General features: G+C 41.1%; 1 protein-coding gene across 9 annotated transcripts in view; it reads right to left on the bottom strand.

The window, feature by feature from the left end:
* ATG7 (autophagy related 7) overlaps positions 1–20,772 on the bottom strand; it is a 242,497-nt gene that overhangs the window by 180,196 nt on the left and 41,529 nt on the right. For all 9 annotated transcript variants that reach the window (XR_014251410.1, XR_014251411.1, XM_082415674.1 and 6 more), the window contains 7 exons: positions 19,562–19,650; positions 17,813–17,934; positions 13,732–13,822; positions 12,820–12,964; positions 7,334–7,492; positions 3,550–3,744; positions 460–663 (listed from right to left, as the gene is read on the bottom strand). Coding sequence is in view for 7 of the 9 variants with exons in the window: in XM_082415674.1 (XP_082271800.1) it covers positions 460–663; positions 3,550–3,744; positions 7,334–7,492; positions 12,820–12,964; positions 13,732–13,822; positions 17,813–17,934; positions 19,562–19,650 (1,005 nt within the window). In the remaining 2 variants the exon portion in view is untranslated. The remainder of the gene's footprint in view (positions 1–459; positions 664–3,549; positions 3,745–7,333; positions 7,493–12,819; positions 12,965–13,731; positions 13,823–17,812; positions 17,935–19,561; positions 19,651–20,772) is intronic.

Here is a 20,772-nt window from a genome sequence, read left to right as displayed (position 1 = left end):
AGTCTGACAACCTTCTGGGCCTCAGTCCCATCCCGCAGAAGCACAGGGAGCCTAACAGACTTATTTGGAATTATCCCGTGAGGCAGTGTCCAAGCCTGGACTGCAGTCTGGGTCTTCAGACTCCTCATTTAACGCCCTCTTCACTAAGATACACACAGGATACAGCGCTAAGCGCTGCCAGGAACCAATCTAGCCTGCAGTTTCCTTGCTGAGCTTTCCATAAAAATGGTTTGCTGCTGCGTTTACATTGGTGAACAGGGAAGAGCTGTACACAGTTGATGATGTCAAACAAGGCTCATAGAGGGATAAGGCCATGCCCCGCCCCCTCCCAAAGGGAGAATTTTTCTCTTTGTTAAAAGACAATATCTGAATAGTCGTAAAGGAAAGAACTGGGTCTCTCCACTCTAGTGGGCAAGACGGTTGTAGGAAATATTTGGAATAACAGAGAAATCCACTTACATCTCCCGGGGCCACCACATCATTGCAGAAATAGCAGCCAAGTTTGTAGCCAGGGATGTTGGCAAAAAGTGATGGGCCCAGGAGGTCAGCAGGTGCCACAGGGTGGCTGGGACACAAGTCCCCGGCTCCCTGCTGCTTAGGCTTCTTCAGGCCATGTCTCATGACAACAAATGTGTCAAATCCCAAGGCAGCATTGATGACCAGCTGTGAGTTTCAAGGAATAAAATGCTAGAGTTAAGAGACACATATTTTAAGCCATGGTTAACTTCATATTTGGTCCACTTAAAAAATTTGTTTTATAAGTGTTTGCAATAAATGTTTGCATATGACTATAATTAGATTCTAGAAGCTAATGTTGGTAAAAGTTACCCAAGACTGAGGGCTTATTAAGTGCAAAAGACTTAACAAGTGATTAACATAAATTATCTCATTTGGTTTCATTTAAAATTCCCAGCAAACATTTCCTATTGACAGATGAGGATACTGAAAGTCAGAGAGGTTACTTCCATAACTTGCCCAAGGTCGCTTAGCTGGTAAAAGGTAGGTGTATAAAACTGTCTCGATAGTTCTCAAACCCATTCTTTCCAGCATTATGCTGTCCTCTGTCATTTCTACAGAGATTTTTTTCATAATAGCTTTATTGAGATATAATTCACATACCATATAATTCACCCTCCACATAGGATTTTTTTTGAATATTTTCTTTCTTTCTTTTTTTTAATTAATTACTTAATTTATTTATTTTTGGCTGCATTGGGTCCTGGTTGCTGCGTGCAGGTTTTCTCTAGTTGCGGCGAGCGGGGGCCACTCCTCGCTGAGGTGCACGGGCCTCTCATTGCGGTGGCCTCCCCCGTTGCGGAGCATGGGCTCCAGGCATGCGGGCTTCAGTAGTTGTGGCTTGCGGGCTCTAGAGCGCAGGCTCAGTAGTTGTGGCACGTGGGCTTCGTTGCTCCGTGGCGTGTGGGATCCTCCCAGACCAGGGCACGAACCCATGTTCCCTGCATTGGCAGGCGGATTCCCAACCACTGGGCCACCAGGGAAGCCGCCCACATTAGGTTTTTGAGGACAATTTTTTTCATTTATACTGTAAGAAATTCTCTTAGTTGTAATTTAACTTATTCTCCCAAATTTATGGTTAGAGAGAAAGCTGGAAAAAAATCAAGGAAAACCATACCAGAAAAGAAAACAAAAATCACTCACAATCTCACAGCTCAATTACTATTAATAGTTTGAGGTATTTCCCTGTTATTTTCTCTCTTTCTCTCCCATTCCCTTCCTCCCTTTCTCCCTTCTTCTTGCCATCCTTTGATAAACATAGATATCTTTACATATATAAACATAGTTGATAAAAAATATATACAATATTATATCTTGCTTATTTAACATAATGTGGTATTTTCCGTGTTATTAAAATTCTTTGAAGACATAACCGTGAACGGCTGCATACTATTCCGTCACACATATGTACCATGATTTATGGGGTTGACCAAAAGGTTCGTTCCGTTTTTTCCTTAAGATGGCTCTAGGAGCACTTAGTTGTCTTTAACGTCATTCGAAACAATTTTGTTAGACTGTATGTGACAGCTGTCATATCAGCATGCGTTTAAAAATAGACTTATCAAAATTGGTGAATTTTTGTGTAGCCATTTTAATATTGAAGATGGAAGAAAAAAGGAACATTTTCAGCATATTATGCTTTGTCATTTCAAGAAAGGTAAAAACACAACCGAAACGCAAAAAAAAAGATCTATGCAGGGTATGGAGAAGGTGCTGTGACTGATCAAATGTGTCAAAAGTGGTTTGAGAAGTTTTGTGCTGGAGATTTCTTGCTGGACGACGCTCCACAGTCAGGTAAACCAGTTGAAGATGATAGCGATCAAATTGAGACATTAATTGAGAACAGTCAATGTTATACCACGCGGGAGATAGCCAACATACTCAAAATATCCAAATCAAGTGTTGAAAGTCATTTGCACCAGCTTGGTTATGTGAATCGCTCTGATGTTTGGGTTCCACGTAAGTTAAGCGAAAAAAACCTTCTTGACTGTATTTCCGCATGTGATTCTCTACTTACACGTAATGAAAACGTTCCGTTTTTAAAACAAATTGTGACAGGCGATGAAAAGTAGATACTGTACAATAATGTGGAATGGAAGAGATCGTGGGCAAGCAAAATGAACCACCACCAACCACACCAAAGGCCGGTCTTCATCCAAAGAAGGTGATGTTGTGTATATGGTGGGATTGGAAGGGAGTCCTCTATTATGAGTTCCTTCTGGAAAACCAAACAATTAATTCCAACAAGTACTGCTCCCAGTTAGACCAACTGAAAGCAGCACTCAACGAAAAGCATCTGGAATTAGTCAACAGAAAACGCATAATCTTCCATCAGGATAACTCAAGACTGCATGTTTCTTTCATGACCAGGTAAAAACGGTTACAGCTTGGCTGGGAAGTTCTGATTCATCTGCCATATTCACCAGACATTGACCTTCGGATTTCCATTTATTTAGGTCTTTACAAAATTCTCTTAATGGAAAATTTCAATTCTGTGGAAGACTATAAAAGGCACCTGGAACAGTTCTTTGCTCAAAAAGATAAAAAGTTTTGGGAAGATGGAATTACGAAGTTGCCTGAAAAATGGCAGAAGGTAGTGGAACAAAAGGGTGAATACGTTGTTCAGTAAAGTTCTTGGTGAAAATGAAAAATGTGTCTTTTATTTTTACTTAAAACTGAAGGCACTTTTTGGCCAACCCAGTGTTTAACCCTTCAGTTCTTTTGGCCCTTGAAGCTGTCACTGACCCAACAGTAGTGAATGAGGCAAAATCTTTGCCCTCTTGGAGCTTACATTCTATTGTAAGTAGAGTGTCCCTTCCAGTAAAGGACCTCACAGGGTGGTTATGAAAATTAAACAGTAAAGGGTAACAATTATGCTGCATGATGGTGCATAAGGCAGAGACAGTCTCTGGAGGAAGCCCTCTTGTACCAGGTCACTAGGCCACACAAAGCACCCTCTGCTCTGGAGGATTGGGTACACTTCCCCCTGGGGAGATGATGCATTAAGTCACCACCAGAGGACCCACACTCTACCTTTCTCTTGCTCGCGGCGATGACGGCGGGCAGCCATCGGCTCTCCCGGGTGTCCATCAGCAGGAACACGACATCATGGCCTTCGACGAGCTGCTCCAGCCGCTCTACATCCCTGCGGGCCTGCTCCAGGGTGACGCTGGAGAAGTTCACTGGGTGTCCCGGCATGGGGATGCTCATGTTGAACCCTCTGGCGTTCTGGGGACACACCAGAGAGAGGGAGGTCTGAAGCAAAGGGACAGGCGGGATCTCAGAGCCCGCATCTCCCGGTCGCCGCAGGCGTGCACGCACGGTCGCTTACAGCCTGAAGTCTCTCCGTCATGACCACTCTGCCTTAGCCTTCTGCTGCCTGTGCCCCCAACCCTCTTCACCTCTTCAACCTAGACCACCCTTTCCTGTCACCCAGGGTCCCTGAAGCTGGACAGAGCAGCAAACAGAGACACACGGATCCTAGTTCCAAAGTGGGTGGGGGGCACTTCCCATGTGAGAAAAGATGAACACTGGAGAAAACTGTGTACCTTTGGCTCTTTCCTACAATCTGAGGCCAAGAAACTTCATCAAAATGCCCTCTGCCTGCCTAAGTCCCTCCATCCAGCCAGGCTGTCTCCCCCCACTTGTTCCCAAGCTGCCCTCCCCTCCCCTTCCTTATGGTAGAATACCTCCAAATGGGATGTTAGAACAAAAATAATTTAATAAATTCATGTAAGATTAGAATGACTGCTAGTCTTGCCTTAATCTTCTTAGGGGTATACACACTAAAAACAAACAAAACCCTCAAAACCAAAAAACTCTACTTGCTGCCTTGAACTAGAAAACTGACTTAGGAGTGTATAGATATTTGTTTGGAGGGTGGGTGACAGCTATGTGTGGTAGTGAAGCTTCATTTCCTGTCCAAAAGCAGAAGCTGCCCAGCAACCTGGGTTCTCTTTGAGTGTGGGGACTCAGGATTTCTCATGGGGGCTTTAGAACAGCTCTATAATTTACCTTTTGTCCCCTGCTGGCTCCACAATGTCTTGGCAGATGAATTGTGAGTCACAAAGGAGTGCCATGGGCTAAAAAGTGTCTGCATGCAATAAATTGGGACAAACACTTCTTTCCGAGACCACAGTCTTTCACTACATATTGTTCAGTGTCTGAAGAGTCATTTTATATAGTCTATCCAGGTGCAGAACGTTTAGGTGCATAATGGTAGGAGAGCTAGTCTATCAGTTACTCTTCAGGGTTGGAAGCAGATGTCCAGAGCTGGGTTTTAAAACCCCTAGTGTGGCTCCACAATCCTACATTTTATTGCCTTACCTTTGGGGGAAAAAAATGGTGACTTCAAATAGTTATTTGATTTATTAAAGTCAGGTTTTTTCCTATTCAATTAATTCAACCCCAGGATTAGGCATGGTATTTGTAGCCGAGCAGTTCTTTTCATGTCTTCTTCACTTAGGACTAGCCTTCTGTCCATGGCCTGGTGTAAGGAGGGTGATGAGTAAATATTTGTTGAATGAAAATATCAACAATATTGATTGTTGAACACTAAGTTGAACATACAAAGAAAATTACATAAGCCTGGCTAACCAATAAGTGAAACAGTTTCACAAGTACTTTTCACGAACTTGATGAACTACACTAGTACTTAGATGCATTCTGTGTTATCTATTATTACTTATAAGGCATGAAGGTTAAAAGTATAAGAGACCTGGCTCCCAGTGGTAAGGAATGCATAATCCAATAGGTAAGATGGAGTAACATGATGTAAGTGCTGAGGAAGAGGCTTGATCCTGGTAGGCTGATGTTTTCAGGAAAAGGTGAACTTGATCTCTAAGGCCCAGCACGACCTGGCCTTTGCTGACGCCCTAGCTCTGTGTGTTTCTTGACCTCCATGCTTCAGCTAGCCTGGTTTTCTTTCAGTCCACAAAGGCAGCATGCTGCTTCCTACCTCAGGCCTCTGCACAAACAGCTCTGCCTCCCCTTGGTCTAGCTAACTCCCACCCATGCTTCAGGACTTAGCTTCCTCAAGGAAGCCTGGTTTAGGTCAGGCCTACCTGTTAAACATTCTCACAGCAAGTGAGCTCCTGCCTCGTGCACTTATTACAAGTTTAACCGTTTAAGAAATTAGTTTATTGACCATGCCCCCATCTAGACTTGAAGTTCTATGCAAGGGAGGGGGAACTTCGTCTGCCTTGTTCCCCAGTCCCTAGCACACAGTAGGCCTTAAATAAATATGTGACAAGTGAGCAAGTCATAGAATAACTGACCAAATAAATAGGGGGAACTGCATTGGGTCATAGACCACGGCTAGGATTTGGGCAAGCAAAACTTTCAGGCAGAGCTCAGATTCAAAGCCAGGTCTGTCTGGGCCCAGAGGGCAGTTCACGATACTCTCTGGTGATAGAATGAATTATTCTTCCTGACTGTGCACTGCCTCCCTCTAATAGAATTATATGTCCATGCCCTTTGCCATACGACTTTGCAGGACCTCCCACTAGGAAGGCAGGGTATACTGACCAACCCCATTGACTTAGGGCCTGGCGCTGTGACTAGCTCTGGCAATGGAGACGGAGGACAGTGCACAGTGCCATTTCTGGGCTGAGACTTTAACAGGTATAGGTATGGTAAGCCTCACCAACTCCTTTACACTTCTACCTTCCACCGTAAGAAGAGTAGGACCAGCTGACTGTTGCTCCTGGAGCGTAGATTTTGAAATAATGACATATAGAGCAGATTGGAACCTGACTCGAAGCCTGAGTCCAGCCTAGCCTACAGCTAAGCTATGGCTAACCTGCAGACCCATGAGCATGAAATAATGTTTATGATCGTAAGCCATTTAGATGTTGGGAGTATGTGATATGCAATATTGTCACAGCAGAAACCTAACTAAGATGCCTCCTCAATGATGGGGTGTAACTTATTCTTATCTCTTCTGGCATCCAGCACCTCACTGGGTACAGTGGGTGTTCAATCAATACTGTTCAATTAAACCCAATAAATGACATTCCTCTGGTACACTGATGAAATGGGCAAAACAGTCAAAGTTGCTTTTAAAGCAAAGACTGTTAAAATGAATGAATCTAATGCTGAGTGACTAAACAGAGAAATTTTGAGAAAGCAGGTTTTTTATTTTTAGCCAGGGCCAAGACTCTCTTGTGGCACTTTAAGTACAAACAGATACTTCGGAGACACCTAATCTAACCTCTGTCACATAAATTGATTAAGCATGCAAGATGCAGAATGTCTTTTGCTGGATGACCTCAAAAACATTGGCAAGATTTTGAATCAAATGAGCTGAATGACTTGCCTCACTGTTTTTAAAGTAAACGATGAAAGTCAAAAATAAGAAGCAGCTGGAATAAAAAGCTAAACATTAGCCAGATCTTTCTTCTGCAGACTTACATTCAATTTAATTTCATAAACCTGTACTAACTATCAAGTATTCTGGTGATGAGGAAAATAATATCCTACATCTGAGCCACCATAAATCCCTTTGGAACAAGGCAGTATCTAAAAATATTCGTACCCCAAATTCCTCAACTCAGATAATGCTTTGCAACTTATAAAACATTCTTTTCATGTACTCTTCATTTTACCTTCATAATAATATATGAGAGTTTTGTTTTGTTCTTGTAATCTGCACCTCTGAGATGAGGAAACAGAGGTTCGGCCACATGATGAGGGCCTGGTAGTAAGTGACAGATGTCTGACTCCCTTTCACCAATACCACAGGGCCTCATTCCCCAAGACTTAAACACTGAAAGATCCAGGAGAAAACCTCAGACATTCTCAAACAGCATCGACATACCACTCCTGGGAATATTTTCTGGAGCCGGTCTGCTGCAGCCAGGGCCTTGGGCTTACCACCCGCCAGGCAATCTTCAAATTCATACAGAGGCTGCCTCACAGGGTTGGAGTAGGAGATCTTGGCATTGTCTACAAATGTGATGTGTCTGACGCCCCAACCCTGCATGGAAACAGGAGATCATGGTGTGTTTCTGATGAACATTTCACAGGGTGTCTCCCTTGAAATCCCTAAAAGGGGTTTTATTTTGGAGCAGCTTGGGAACCTCGAAATACAGGAAACTCCAGAAATTGAATTGTGCAAATTCAGTTTTTGACAGTGTCAACTTCCTTTAAAAGACAAAATAATTATACACACAGTGCCTGGCTTCCTACAGTAACGGGACTAAGAAATGTCATTGTGGGTCTGACTAATAATTCATTATTTTTGACAGTGGCACCAGAGGAAGCTTTGGGGGTGAGTCCCATAAGAACTGTCCCTGTTACTGTCTTAAAAGGATTAGCAAGAGCCACCCAATGTCCTTGTTTCCTTGAATGACTAAGTAAGCATAAGTAACGGCTCATCCTAAAATTCACTTAAAGCCTGAATTAGCTCCTCGTAAAAGTGACTTATAAGTTATTTCCAATTGTATAACATCACAGAAGATTTTGTACTTTTTCTCCAAGAGGCAAAGCCCTTATTAATGTTCTGGAATGTAGGGGACAAGTCTACATTCTCAGAAATAGTTTTCATGATTTCATACACTTCAATTCCATCTCCTATGAAGTCTTATAGAACCACATGATTTTAAAATTAGATAGGCTCTTTAAAATCTTTAGTTCAATTACTTTATTTTACAGATACAGAAACTGAAGCCCAGAAAAGATAAGCGACTTATCTTAGGTCATAGATCTGGTTAATGGTGGGGAGGAAATGAGATCCCCAGAGTGGCAACCAAATGAAGATGCCTACTTTCTGGGGTGAGATGGGGTATGTGTATTTCGGTAAATCATAAACAAGCACAGTGATGTAACAGAAGCCCTGCCAGGATTGGCTGCAGAGTTAAGAGTCTGATCTCTGTCTTATTTCAATATCCTTCCATTAGGGACTTTGAAATTCAGTTAGTCTGATGATTCCAGGGGCACAGTCAACAACAACCCAAGACTCATTGTCGGGGTGGAGGATGATGGGCCAGAATCCACTCTTTTGAAAGCATAGTTTAAGTCGGCTGTTTGTTTTGAAGCCCACTGGTAACTTTGGTCTACCCACCCAGTTTTATAAGTGACTTTCACCAGGTAAGCAAACTACCATGGAGGGGGAATAAAGGTATGGAAAATCCAAAAGTCACTGGTGCTTGGCTTGGGGATATTTATTTTGGGAGTATTTTTGCATTCCTTAAAGCAATGCTGAGTGGAGAGCAAGGAAGGCAGTCTGGGAACATGCTTGGCGGTGGGAAGAAAGCTACATAAATTACAAACATGCCACAGGTTAGTCACATGCATGTGGACTCTCACACTTAACTTTCGGTTTCCTGGAATGCTACACAGTTTAAATGGCTAATCTGTAAAGATTAAAGAAAATTACAATACTCAATGCTGGTGAGGACGGGGTGATGAAAAAACTATTTTACTGATTGAGAATGTAAACTGGTATAATTCTTCTGGAAAGCAATTTGGCAATAGGTTTCTAGAACTTTTTAAATGTTCATATCCTTTGACCTACTTCCAGCAATCTATTTTAGGAAATAATCTGAAATACTGACAAAAATGCAATCACAAAGATGTTCTCTGTAACATAATTTAGAGTTGTAAAAAACTAGAAACAATGTTAATGCCTAACATTAGGGGAATGTCACAGTAAATCATGTTTCATCATACAAGAAGGCATATTCTACAGCCATTAAGAAAGCTTTTTAGGTATCCTTTTTAATGACATGAGAAAGTGTTTACAATGTTAATTGGTAAAAGCAAGGGGCATTTTTGTATATCAAATAAGATTTTTAAATATACATTAAACAAACACTGAAAAGAAATAAGTGAAAATGTAGTCAAAAAATGGGTCTTCTTTTCTTGCTTTACAACTCTTATACTCTACAAATTTTCTACAATGGGTCTATAATGACTTTATAATTTTAAAAATGCTAAGAAAACTTAAGTACCTAATTCTGGAAGTTAGGAAAAGAATGAAATAAATTCCACAAAAAAGGAGGAGGAAACGAATAAAGATAAAAGTAAATATTAATGAATCTGGAAGCAAAACAAAACAAAAACAAAAATTATGGAATAAAGAGATCAAGGATTTAGTTCTCTGGAAAGACTGATAAAATAGACAAGCCTCTCTGGCAAGTCTGAAAAAGAGAAAAAAAGAGAAAGCACAAATATTCAACATTAGGAATAAGGAGAGATAAAAAAGAGGATAAAGAGAAGATTTAAAAGTTGGTAAGAAGGACTTCCCTGGTGGCGCAGTGGTTTAAGAATCCGCCTGCCAATGCAGGGGACATGGGTTCAAGCCCTGGTCCAGGAAGATCCCTCATGCCGTGGAGCAACTAAGCCCATGTGCCACAACTACTGAGCCTGCACTCTAGAGCCCATGAGCCACAACTACTGAAGCCCGCGCACCTAAAGCCCGTTCTCCGCAACAAGGGAAGCCACTGCAGTAAGAAGCCTGCGCATCACAACGAAGAGTAGCCCCTGCTCTCTGCAACTAGAGGAAGCCTGCGTGCAGCAACGAAGACCCAACACAGCCAATAAAGAAATAGAGAAATAAATTTATTTTTAAAAAATGAAATAAAAGAAAAGATGGTAAGAGAATACCACATGTATTTTATATCAATTAATTTTCAAGTTTAGATGAAATGGATGATTTTCTAGGAAAACAACATGACTAAACTGACTCAAAAGAGGTATAAAATCTAAAAAGGTCAATGACTATAGAAACATTTGTAAAAGTTCCCAAAGATTCCCTGCCCTCACTGCCAACAAAATTCCAAAAGGCACCAGGCCCAGATGGATTTATAACTGAATTTTACCAAACTATCAAGGAACTGATAAGTCATACACTTAAATTGTCCTGGAGCATAGAAAAAGGCAGAAAGTTTTATTTTATAAAAGTAGCATAACTCAGCTCTAAGATACACGACACCACAAAGAAAAGGAAAAAACATTACTATAAACCAACATGACTTATGAATGCATATGTAAAACCTAGCAATAAAACATTATCAGTTGAATCCCATAGTATATTAGAAGAATAACATACCATGAACAAATAGGGTTTTTTCCAGGAATGCTCAACATTAGAATACTATTATCTTGATAGATGTATTTGATAAAGCTCAACAATCATTTCTGATGTAAACTCATAGTAAACTAGAAATAAAAATCTTCCTCCTTAATTTATAAAAGAGCATTAGCAGAAACCAATATCACATATCAAAATTAAAGGGAGGGGCTTCCCTGGTGGCGCAGTGGTTAAGAATCTGCCTGCCAATGCAGGGGACACAGGTTCGAGCCCTGGTCTGGGAAGATCCCACATGCCGCGGGGCAACTAAGCCCGTGAGCCACAACTACTGAGCCTGCGCGTCTGGAGCCTGTGCTCCGCAACGGAGAGGCCGCGACAGTGAGAGGTCCGCGCACCGCGATGAGGAGTGGCCCCCACTCGCTGCAACTGGAGAAAGCTCTCGCACAGAAACGAAGACCCAACACAGCCATAAATAAATAAATAAATAAATAAATTTAAAAAAAAAAAAATTAAAGGGAAAAACAAGAAGTTTCTCATTAAAGTCAGTGACAAAATGAGGATGCCAACTCTCCCCACTATTCCTCAGCAAAACCATGGAGTCCTAGCCAATCCTAGAAATAGGTATAAACGTTGGTGAGGAACACTTATCAACCTAGAAAATTCTGAAGAATCAACCAAACAACTAATATAACTAAGAAAGTTTAGAAAGATGGCCAGATAGAATATCTTTCCTATATATCCCAATAATAGTCAACTGGAAAATTTAGTGGGAGGAACATATCTTTAAAAGAAAAAAAACAATTAAACATGTGAACATAAACTAAATAAGGCATGTGTGAGACCTAAATAAAGAAAATGCTACAAAGATGATCTAAATAATTTAAGAGATATACAATGCTTCTGGAACTAAGGATCAATATTGTAAAGATGTCAATCCTTCCCAATTTATCTATAAATTCATTGTAATTTGAGTTAAAGCTGTGAGTAATAATGCAGGAACAAACAAATGGAATGATGGAACAAAACAGAATCCAAAAAGAGACTCAGGTACATAAGGAGATTTAGTATTTGATAAAGGTGGAAAAATGATGATTTGTATTATTGAACGAATGCCATTCAATCAAATGACTATCCACTTTGTGGAAAAAAAGTTAGATATTTAACTCTCATCATAAAACAAAAATAAATTCCACATTGATGAAGATCTAAACATAAAAACAAGAGTTCTGTAAACCATAAAGAAAAAGATTGACATATTTAATAACATCAAATTTTTAAAAACCTTTATGTGGCTAAAGGTAACTTAAATTGAGAAAAATATTTGCATTATATTACAGAAAAAAGGTTAATATCCATTAAAAAAAGAACTCCTAGTCAATATATAAGAAACAAAGCCCAAAGGACATGAATAGAAGAAATAAAATTCACAAAATAAATAAAATTAAATACTAACCCTCACTAATTAAAGAAATGCAAATTTAAAAGCTCTGTTTTACATTCTCTCTAACACAGCAATTCTACTTCTAGGGCTTTTTTCCTAAAGAAATAATCCCATGGACATGTAAAGATATAAGAATGTTCATTTCAACAGCATCTCTAAAAGAAAAATATGCTGAAATTGATTAAATAAATTGAGAACAAGACATATAATAAAATCCTACATATACATAATATGGAATACATAGAAAGAGAACCACAATTATTGTTATATTAAGTTAAAAATAAAAGCGTGCTATAGACAGTATGCTATGATCCAATTTTTGTAAATATAAATAAATAAGTAAGAGCAAAGATGACAAATCTTTCTCGCTGCATTTGCACATGCCTACGAAAACTTCAGGGAAAGACGTTGTGTAATAATCTGTGAAGTCTGCTTAATTCTGGTAAGTGACTTGGGATGGGAGTGGAGGGAGAGTTCCTGTTTCTACCTTATAATAAAAGCATGTATTCCTTTTAAACTTAAAGAGATACTGAGAAAAAAACGGGAGGGAGACAGGGAGGAAAAAGAGAAGGGAGGGAGGGAGAGAGAATAGGGGGAGTCTGGGAGAGAGAAGGCACTCAGGTGTAGTCGTCGCTTGGTATCCGTGGAGGACTGGTTCCAGGAGCCCCTGGGGATACCAAAATCCACAGATGCTCAAGTCCCTTACATAAAATACAAGGCCCTCCATATCTTCGGATGCGAAACCCACAGGTATGGAAGGTGGACTGTATAGTGAAATAAGAAGAGAAGCCACAGCTTTAGAGGTAACATCTGACCCCCACAAACTTACCATCAATGTCCTGGCTACATTACAACCCAAGGTGCCAGCTCCGAGCAGCAGACACTTGACAGACACAACCTTGTCTAAGTCCAAAGTAGGGACCAATCTCCAACACATCAATTTGAGATTCAGATCCACTGATGACTCAGCTAACCTAGAAAATGAGAGAATTACTTATTTATTTAGTCAGTCACTCATTTATGTCCCAATCTTGTCCTTTTTAGATAGAAAGTAGCTGTATGAGAAAATAAGAAACAAATACTATGGAAATTAGTATCGAAGGAAAAGTAAAACAAAGCTTGAGGGTGAGCGAGGAGGAGAAAGGTGACCACACAGAACGCATGCCACCATTATCCTCTGCAATTGCACAGTGATGGGCCACCAATCTGATCCTGAGCTCCCAGCAGCCAAGGTGAAATGGGAAGCATGACCAGGTGTAGGAGTTACTGTGTCCAGGAATAAAAACACACCAGCCGCTTCTGAGGAAAGATTTTCCTAATACTGAAAACAGAGAAATTTCCGTCTCCTCAATAAAGGGGGTACTGTATTGAAGACAGTACTGGTTTCAATACAGTACTGGTTTCTGTGAAATATTTCTTATAATGTCCTTCAGTGTAGGCTCATGGACAAAATCAAAGGGCAATGAATAAAGAACTAAAAGGTGGTGTAGGTACACAGGTCTGAGAGTCTGAGCTTGAAGCAAGAACGAAATTTAGAATGTCTAGAGAAACATGAATTGTGTGTCCTTCAGGATATCCATCATTAATATTAATTCTCACAACCAAACTTAAATCAAGAGGCAGCCAAGAGTGGATTAACACTCGTCGTCAGTGTGAAGGCACCCCCTGACTGAACTGGGCAATGCTCTTGGCCTGACAGAACCTGGTGTGCACCCTGGAGAAAATGGCTTCCAAAGTATACCTTTTAGGGTCCATACATTCGCTGAGGTTCACCATCCTTGGTCCCATGCCTCCTTTCTGGTTCTTTTCCCATCCAACTGCCTTGGGACAATCTTAAGGCAAATAAAACAGTAAGTTTAGGGAAGGAGGGAAAACTAAAAAATAAGTCAAAGCAGCAAGATGGCTCACGCATTGATAAGCTTTTAGTTCACTTCTTTTTCAAGGTTTGCAGGCCAGAATTTGCATCTACTTGCCTCAGTTGCTTCATTTTCCTGAGCCACTAGGAATCTTGTTTAGAGACCCTCAGACCCAAGCACTGTCTTCCCACGGAAGGGCTTCTGAAATAGCCCTGGTCTCTGGCCCGAGTTGCCTTAACTTCTGTAGTTACTGGAAGTTGCTCCAAAAAAAGAATGTATCTGGAGCGGGTCTAAGCCTGTGAAGGGCTTTCTACCTTTGGAAGACAAGCCAGTGTGACTGCAGCACACCTTCTGCTGAGCTCCCACCCAGACCTGTACCTCTCCGTTGAGCGCGCCCCTTCCGCTCCTCATCCTTACGTTACGCTTCCACCCAGCCTCTCAGTTCCATCACTGCGCCTACCTGTCTCCAGACCTCAGTCCAAGGGACTGCTCTTCTGTTAAGCTGCCCTCTCCTTTAGGCACATCCTTATCCATTCAGACTTTCCTCTCCTCTGAGTTTTCCCTTTTCCGCGGACCTCTTTTAACCTCTGCAATGGGTGCCTCTGTAACTCCAATTCCAGCTGTTCTCAAAATGTGCTCCATGCAAAGCTCTGAGAGGATAAAGATCCCATGGCTGACGGGCCTGGGAAATGCTTCTGTACACCTACCTGTGTTCTCCACCTGCCCCACCACCACCCAAACCTGGAGCGTCACATCGCACATGAGGGAGATAAAGCTCTGAGAAACCTGCAGTAAAGGAGCCACTTTGTCTGATTTGGCTTTGAGCTTCCCAATCTTACCTGGCTCTCCATTATCTCCCTCAACCAGTAACACCAATTAAAATCTCACAGGACACAATCAGGGTAATGCTGCTCTACTCCACTGTTGCAAAATCCTCTTAAAAATCTCACCTGCTTTGCAGAATACTTCTGCTACCTCCTCACCTTAATGGAAACCTGGCTTTCTTGGTGGAAACCTGGCTTCCTTGGTGGAAACCTGGCTTCCTTGGTGGAAACCCGGCCTTGTAAATCCTGCTAATGGGGGCCACCCAGTCTTACACTCCCCACACCTTGGGACCTCAGTCGCTCTCCCTTCCTCACTGAATTCCCAAAATTCACAATAAAGCCTCAACTCCTTAGCAGGGAATTCACTCAGCTACCTACTCTTCCAGCATCACCTCCAATATCTGCTTGAAGTAACAGTCCCTGAAGGAACAGAAGCTCCTTGACTTAAGGTTAAGAGACACAGGGCTACGGCAGAATTTTACATTTGTCTCTAATTGTACACTGGTTTTCTTTGGACATTCTCCTACTTTTATTTCTATCAACACTTCTATTTTCCTTTCCTTGGGAACTTTTTAGCTTTCAACCTTTGTTTCTTAAAATAATAGTGCTCAATATAATTATGGGACTTAGAGGTATTGATTTGCTTTACACAATTTTTTATTTCTGGGACAGGACGACCAATGGGAAACGAGGGGGTCAGTTATCTTCAAAAGCTACTTGGCTGGGGTTATCTTTCATAGCAAGGAACCGAAAAACAAATGACCCTTCCTGTTTTAACTCAGGTGCTCTGGTGTGGTCCTTTTTTACATCACAAAAAATTAAAACTGAAATAATAGATTTGAGTTCTTAAAGAGGATAAGAACTCCAAAATCATTTTTCTGGGGGAAAAAAAGAGTTCAAACCAGTTACTAACTCATATTTTGTTGGATTTTCTTACTATTCTCATGTTAAATTTAAAAATGCTTCTCTAACACATGTACAGAAATTTGACAAGAAATTCAGAATCACAGTCTAGTACTATAATTAATAACTCCAGCCTCAGCTTTCTCCTGTTACAGATAAGAAATTATAAGACAAACACAAAATGTCATTGCAAATTAAAACATCTCTGTACTCAAGATGTTACAGCCATTTTAAGAAAATTAGATGTACTTTAAACTTACTGATAATTTTTTAAAATACTACAGGTGACCATAATATTTAGTCTATCATATCTGCTTCCATATAATCTACATCCATTAGACATACCCCAAATTAACGAGAAAATATTTTTTAGGGGAAGGTTAGGCCCTGTCTTCCCCTAGCTGGACAAAGAGGAGGAGCACGTCAAGGACAGGAATTGAAAGCAGGGCTCTCAGCAGGGCTCTCAGGTGAGGGCTCCCACCTCAGCAGTGTCTGCTGCTTCCCTCAGCCAGCTGCTCCAACACTCTGTATCAGCAAAGGGGAGTGAACTTGGCTGCACCACCAAGAGCAGAAGAAGACACAGGATATTCAAAATTGCATTTCTTATAACACTGTCATTGCAGCTATGGGATGTCTTAGAAATATTAAAAGACACTACCATACGAATACCTTCAGTTCACATTACGATACAGAATAACTTTACAAAGTTTTATTTATTATAAGGTTTTATTTACAGCTAAGAGGGAAAACATTAATTTACATGAAAAAAGAGGAACATCTACCTTTCTTAAACTAAATAATCTACACTCAATATCAAGCGTAAAGACTTGACAGCACTACTGCGCTACAGAAAACCTCTTTTTCAAATGGAATTGCACAGTGTTTCCTGGGTTTGCCAGCTTCACCAAGCATCAGTGATATATCACTGGGAGCAGGGAGTAAGAGTAATTCAGTGACTTTATCTTTAAAAATGGAAAGAAAAGTGCCTCCCCCCAAAGGTGGTTGGCAGGATTAAGTGAATGACATGTGGAAATAGTTGGTGGCCTGCCAGGTGGAGACCAGGCCGCATTACTGGTTAGTTCACGCTCACCTCATTCCCCTGGAGCTACCTTCCAGTGGCGGCTTAATGAAACATCACATGGGAGCTATTTTAGAATGTGCCAGAAGAGGGTGCTAAATCAAATGTATTAAATATCTAAAGACGGCAGAGAGGCGACAGATATTTTAAGGCTCTAAACTAACAAGTAAACAGCTTCTTCTTTTGCCTGACGAAGCAGAGATTTTAACACCCCTCACCCCCAAAACACACACTCACATTAAGGCACACGATCCACGGATTAAAGAAAGCAATGTTCCTTGGAACAATGCAGGTGCTGTAAGGCGCAAATTAAACCATGTAGGTATATAAAAGTACTCTGGACAGCACGTAAGACAGAGAAATCTGAGGGATCATCTTGGAAGGGGTTCTCGGCTATGGGTAAGATAGGAAATTACCATAAATTAGCATTTATTAAGCAACTATAATATGCCACCATTGCGTCTGTCTTTTACATAGGAGTCAGATTCCTCATAAGGGGTACTCCATGAGGTGGGTATTATTACCTTTATTTTACTCAAATTTGGGTATGTTATTCTGTCTTTGTGATGTGTACATAAATATAAATATATAAATAAATGCAGGTATCTATATCTACACACACACACACACACACACACACACATCTATCTATATATATAACATTATCTGTGAGCCCAAGTTTCCTAACTTATGAAACACGGAGAACAGCTGATGCCTACCACACGGGATCAGATGAAGAATATTAAACGTGGAAGGAGAAATGGCACTTTTGCTGACTGGCTTACTATACGGAGATTAAGATCACACACAACTTTTTGTAACAAATAAATATGTAGGTGCATTAATACTTCATTCTTCCTGTAAGAAGGGTAAGGAATAAAGATTTTATGTTAAGCAAAAACAAAAAATAGAGGGAAAAAAAATTCTCAGGACTGAAAAAACTGCCTCTAGGAAATTTCCTGAGGACAATCTCTGCCTTTGTTCCTGTCTGAATAGCAGAGCATGCCCTCTGTTCCAGCGAAGAGCTCCTAGTGGCAAAGAGGTAGGAGCTGTACTTTTCTCTATCTCCATTGCCATTGCGAAGGGATGAAAGAAAAGTTAAACCTAATTTGGTTTCTGGTACATGGTAAGTATATGCATTCTCAAAGACGAGCAAGTTACCTGGGCTAAATGCCATTTCTGGAAGCTTCACTTCGAAGATGATGCTGTGGGTGACGTCTCTCACCCCCTGCAGAGTGCGGTCCCGGAAGCAGAGGACTTCAACAGACTGGAAACTGCTACTCCTGATGTCGGGCCCAGATTTTTATTTTTTATTTTTTTTAAGGAAGGAAAAGAAAGAGCTCACGTAAGAGCTTCGGCAAACCCAGGTGGAGAGGATTCAATTCATTGTACTTATGCCTCCCTGACACCCTTGGGGGATGATCTTAACCTCTGAGAGATTCTGAACATATCCACGCAGGCTTCCTTTGTCCAAGCGTTTAGAGGCTGAGCGCTGAACTGGCTATGATTTCTTTTTAGGTGAGTTTTATGTAACAATTTCACATTGCACATGAATATTTCTGACAAATGAATCTTAAATGCAGAAAAAGAAAAAAAAGCTCACAAGATATTAAAAAGAAACTCCAAGACAAGCATGGGTTCCTCTGGTCCCCCTTCTCCCACCTGAACGTACAGTCTACGACACGGCAGCTCGGGCAGTGGTGAGGAAGCCCACAGCTCTACAGACTCCCCACCAGGACAAGCAAGTACAACACTCTCCCTCTGGGGATGATCTATAATCTAGCTATCTTTAGTGAACATTGTTATTCAAGTAAAGCAGACACAAAGGTAAATACCCAAATCCTAAATATAAAGGAGCTCGTCTCATGCCTCCTCCCAGTCAATAACCAGCCCCTTCAAAAGTAACTCTTACTCCAACTTCTAAGTCCAGACATGGGTTTTGCCTGTTTTGACCTTTACATACATGGAACCAGGGAGCACGTATTATCTCAGGTCCAGACTCCTTCACTCAACATTATGTTTTTTAAAATTCATCCATGTTGATATGTGTATCAGTAGTTCATTCAGATTCACTACAGCATGGCATTCCATTGCAGTGAATACACCACTATTGATTGTCCATTTCATTGTTCAAGGACAGCTGGGTTATTCCCAGTGTTTGGTTATTAAGAATAATGCTGCTATAAACATTCCTGTATATGTTTTGCGTGCATCTGAGTATGCATTTCTGTGCTGTATATACCCGAGAGGGAAACTGCTGAGCTATAGATATTTTTAACTTTGGTGGATACTGACAAACAGTTTTCCAGCAGTGTTTGAGGGTTCCAATTCATCCACATCTTCGACAACACTTGGTATTCTCATCTTTTTAAACTCATTCTGGTGAGTATCTCATTATCTGGTGAGTATGTAGTAGTATTTCATAATGGTATCTTATTATCTTTATTAACGAGTAGTATCTAGTTATACTTTATTTCCTTGATGACTAATGATGTTGAGCATCTTTTCAAATGTGTATTACCCTCTGTTTTATTTAGTCTAAGGTTGAGAAAAAGGGCAGATGGTAGCAACAGGAAAATCCTATCTGAACCTGACTCAGATAGCTGAAGGGAGGGCTAGAGAATTTCAGGATGGGGACCTGCAGCTGCTGGCCCTGCCCTACTCTAAAATATCTTTAGGGCTGTATGGTCGGAGTCTGAAGCTCCTTAACAGACCTGCTTAGAGGCTCACCACTGATGGAAACTGGATCATGACTGATTTATCGATTTATTATCTGGTTTCTATGCCAGCAGTGAAAAAAATCCATTTGGGAAAACAGAAATATACATATAGTTAGGCACAATGTCAAAAACATATAGACAAAGACAGACACAGACACAGACAGACACACACACACACACACGTAAATACCATCTGTGGGCTGCTAGGACCAAAAAATTCCTCAAAGGCCATCCAGGGTACTGGGCTAAGTTACAGGGATCATATACACCAATAGTTATCTGTGAACAGAAAAGACTTTCTGAGTGAGGCAAGTATCATGTCACATTCACAACACAAACACTGCTAATCCCTCCTCTTTCCTATTTATGCTCTTTTGCAAAAGCATCAACAATTAGACACTTGGTGAAGGGCTAGAGGCAAGAGAAGAAAGCCAAAGGACCTCACACCAGACAAGAGAACTTCTTGATGGCAGGGGCTGTCAGATTCTTCTCTGCACGCCCCCTGTGCCTCGCATTGGGCCTGGCAGAGAGTAGGAACTAGATACATTCAGAAGGAAGAAAGACTGAAAGGAAAACCGGGAGGGAGGAAGGGCAGTCAACTGTCAGGGCTCACACAGAGAAAATCCTCTCACAAAGAGACATCATCTGCGAAAATTGTTAATTTTCATGTAATGAGAAAATCAAGGAAGGGTCACTACCATTGTAAATCCAGTGAGACCAACTTAAAAAGCCGGATGGCTTTGATATTGCTAACATATATTTCCTCCCATTCCTCCCTCCTCCAGCTCCCCCAACCCTGATCTCCAACTGGAAAACTCAACTGAACTTCAAACACCATGTCTTCAGTGAAGACTGCCCCTGGTGGAGGTTGTCACCCTGTCCTCTCTGCTTCCATAGCCCTCTGTACATTATACATAACATCTTTCACTTTTTCTGTCTCCTTCCTCTCAAAAGACAATGAGATCTTGATTTCTAAATACCATTCTCCTGCAAAAGGAAATCAGGGCTCCACGGCTACGTGGCTAATTCTAGGGCTGCAGCAAGGAAAATACAAGATGAGCCTGAAGCACCTTCTACACCAGAAAGTAAGAAAGTGCTCAATAAACAGAAGGACGGTGGGCATGTCAAGTGGGCACCCGAGACACCTGAAAGAGCTCTCAATGGCCAAGGCGGGGCCAATCTGATCAACAAAATAAATAACGTGGTATTGGATTATAACCTAAAGTATAAAACAAGTATCTATGAGTCCATACTGATATAAATGATGAGATAAATAAATACGAAGGTGAAGGGACAAATCTTCCTTACAGAAGATTTCCAAACAACATATGTAGATACCTCCCCCTCCAGGAGTAGAGCTGAATCGTTCTCCTCCTTGAGTGTGGGCTCGACTTAGTGACT

Source organism: Balaenoptera physalus (genome assembly GCF_965194825.1).
Source record: "Balaenoptera physalus genome assembly, chromosome: 11".
NCBI lineage: Eukaryota > Metazoa > Chordata > Mammalia > Artiodactyla > Balaenopteridae > Balaenoptera > Balaenoptera physalus.
The sequence above is the reverse complement of the archived record's forward strand: the minus strand, read 5'-3'. Positions and strand labels throughout refer to the sequence as shown.